Here is a 3,497-nt window from a genome sequence, read left to right as displayed (position 1 = left end):
TGCATTTGACTTGCATTTCTGTTGCACTTCAGCTGTCATATATCACTGTCTTGAAATTCCTGAGAGATATTATCTTCTATTTCAGTCGAACTTGACATGAATTTACTGTTTTGGCTTTAATTGTCGAACTTGAAAGCATGCCTACTTTCCTATGTTGAAATCACTGTAATTGAACTTTGATTGTGAATCTCGTCACTACCTTCAGTTCTTTATTTTATCTTGTTACTTACTGAGTTGGTTGTACTCACGCTACACCCTACACTTCATGTGCAGATCCAGGTATTTTCGGACACGGTGGGTGTTGATTTCAGTGCACGGTTGATCTTCTAGAGTTTCTGAGGTAGCTGCCGGCGTTTCGCAGACCTTGTCTCTCCATCCCTATCTTTATGCTTATTGTATTTAGTTCAGACTATTATAGACAGTGTTTTCCATGTTTATGATGTATAGATGCTCATATACTCTGTGACACCTCGATGGTTGGGAACTTCTGCGTTGTGTTTTTGGGTTTTTATCCCATTTATGAGAACTTCCATTGTTTACATTGCTTTAATTCATTTTCTGTTAAAAATGTTGGGAATATTTTGAAATGTCAGCTTGCCTAGTACCATGATAGGCGTCATCACGACGGGTTAGGATTTTGGGTCGTGACATGGCTGATGCTTTAAGTACAAAGGCTGGGAGCATGGGGAGTCTGGCTTATATTCCAGTTGGGGAGAGACCTTTAGAATTGGATGTTTAGGATTTGGCCAATCGGTTCCTAAGTTTGGACATTTTGGAGTCTAGCAGGGTACTTGCTTGTGTTGTATCATGACCATCCTTATTTGAGCACATCAAGGCACGTCAGTATGATGATTTACACTTTCTTGTCCTAATGGACACGGTACAACATGATGATGCCAATGAGGTTATTGTTGGTGATGATAGGGTACTGAGGCTTCAGGGCAGGATTTGTGTGCCTACTATGGATGGGTTGCAAGAGTTGATACTTGAGGAGGCCCATAGTTTACAGTATTCCATTCATCCAAGGGTCGTGAAGATGTACCATGATTTGAGGTAGCACTATTGGTGCCGGAGGATAAAGAAGGATATTGTTTAGTATGTTGCTTGGTGTTTGAACTGTCAGATGGTAAAGTACGAGCATCAGAGATCGGGTGGCTGCTTCAGAGGCACAATATTTCAGAGTGGAAGTGGGAGCGTATCACTATGAATTTTGTAGTAGGGCTTCCACGGAACTTGAGGAGAATCAATGCAATATTGGTCATTGTGGACAGACTGACAAAGTTTGCACACTTCATTCCTGTCATGACTACCTACTATTCAGAGCAGCTGTCTTGGATTTATGTTCGGGAGATTGTTCGCCTTCATGGTGTGACCGTGTCTATTATTTCGGATCAAGGCATGCAGTTTACATCGCATTTTTGGAGAGCAATGTAGCGTGAGATTGGCACACAAGTCGAGCTGAGTATGGCATTTTATCCCCAGATGGACAGACAGTCCGAGCATACTATTCAGATACTAGAGGATATGTTACGTGCCTATGTTTGATTTTTGGGGATCATGGGATCAGTTTCTTCTGTTAGCAGAGTTCGCCTACAACAACAGCTATCATTTGAGTATCCAGATGGCTCCATACGAGGCCTTATATAGGAGGCAATGTCGTTCTCCGATTAGTTGGTTTGAGTATAGGGATGTTAGGTCTTTGGGCACTGATTTGGTCCGTGACGCTTTGGAGAAGGTGAAGTTAATTCAGAAGCGGCTTTGTACAACGCAGTCCCGACAGAAGAGTTATGCTGACAGGAAAGATCGTGATGTGGCATATATTGTGGATGAGAAGGTTCTATTCAAACTTTTACTTATGAAGGGTGTGATGAGGTCTGGGAGGACGGGCACGTTGATCCCTCAGTATATTGGCCCTTTTGAGGTGCTTGAGAGAGTTGAAGAGGTAGCCTACAGACTCTCCTTGCCACCTAGTTTATTGGGAGTTCACCAGGTGTTTCATGTTTCCATGCTCCGGAAGTGTTATGGGGATCCATTACATGTATTAGACTTCAGCACGATGTAGTTGGACGAGGTTCGAAAGTTGAGGTCGAAGAATATAGCATCTTTGGAGAGGTTAGTCAGTCAAAGAGGCTACTTGGGAGAACGAGCAGGATATGCAGAGCATATATCCTCACCGCTTTTTGACTCAGGTATGATTCTAGACTCATTCGAGGACAAACGTTTGTTTTAGAGGGGAGAATGTGACGACCCAGCCGGTCATTTTGTGTATTTTAGCCTCGTTTCCCCTATTTGATACTTTACATATGTGTATTTTTGTCTACATAACTTGCCAGGGTGGTTGGTTTGGTTTCGAAAAAGTTTTTGGATTGAATTGAGACACTTAGTCCCTTGGTTGAAGGTTTAAAGTTGTAAGTATTGACCGAAATTAAACTTTTGTGTAGACGACTACAGAATGGAATTTTGATGTTTTCAATAGCTTCGTATGGTGATTTTAGACTTAGGCATGTGTCCGGATTTAGGTTTGGAGTTTCCTAGGTCATTTTGGCTTGAATTGGTGAAAGTTTGATGGTTGAAGGTTTGAAAGGTTGATAGGTTTGACCGAGAGTTGAACTTTTTGATATCGGGTTTGGATTTCAATTTCGAGAGTTAGAATAGGTCCATTGTGTCATTTGGGACTTGCATGCAAAATTTGAGGTCATTCCGAGTTGTTTCGGCATGTTCGGCATCAATTTTGAATTAAGAAATTTGGATTAGTTTCTTAGGCTTGAATTAAGGTGCGATTCGTGGTTTTGATGTTATTTGGTGCAACTTTGGGCCTCGAGTAGGTCTGTGTTATATTTTAGTATTGGTTGGTGTGATTAGACGGGGTCCTTGGGTGTGTTTCGGATAGGCTCTAGACCATTTTCCTTTGTTTCAGAACTGCTGGTTTTCTAATGTCTTGTGTGCTTCGCAATCGCGGATAGCGCATCGCGATCGTGGAGGGTATTCTAGTGGAAAGCAGTATTATTTCTTTACGTTTGCGAGGAGGTGATCACGTTTGCGATAAATGAGGATTGTCGCTTTCACATTCGCGACCTGGGAGTCGCATTCGTGTAGAGGATGGCACGCGTTGGTCTTCGTATTTGTGTGTATGCGACCGCATTCGCACAAGCCCAGCAAGTTTGAGCATTGTGTTCGCGACGATGGCCTTGTGTTAGCATAGAAGGGTCAGCAGCTGGGCATGGTATTTGTCTTCGCGATTGCGATGTAGGTCCCGCGATGTGTATGCATGGGCAGATCATTTAAGTACTCTATTTTGAGGGTTTTGGTTATTTCATCATATTTTGAGATATAGAGCTTGGATTTGGGCGATTTTGGAGGGGAGTTTCACAATTTTTATTGGGATATGTATTTTTTACTCTGATTTGTTTATCATTCATGATTCCAACCTTGGTTTTAGCCATTGATTGATGAATCTAAGTGAAAAAATTAGGGAGTTTAGTAAAAATTGATGATTT

The 3,497-nt window shown here is 42.0% G+C and overlaps 1 protein-coding gene across 1 annotated transcript; it reads left to right on the top strand.

Moving 5' to 3' along the window:
- The first annotated feature begins 1,621 nt into the window (after positions 1 to 1,621).
- LOC142168933 (uncharacterized) lies at positions 1,622 to 2,062 on the top strand. Its single transcript, XM_075230109.1, has one exon. The coding sequence runs from the start codon at positions 1,622 to 1,624 to the stop codon at positions 2,060 to 2,062; it is 441 nt and encodes a 146-aa protein (XP_075086210.1).
- Positions 2,063 to 3,497: the final 1,435 nt, after the last annotated feature.

This window comes from Nicotiana tabacum, chromosome 14 (genome assembly GCF_000715075.1).
Source record: "Nicotiana tabacum cultivar K326 chromosome 14, ASM71507v2, whole genome shotgun sequence".
NCBI lineage: Eukaryota > Viridiplantae > Streptophyta > Magnoliopsida > Solanales > Solanaceae > Nicotiana > Nicotiana tabacum.
Note: the sequence above shows the minus strand (reverse complement) of the source record. Positions and strands in the feature narration are given on the sequence as shown.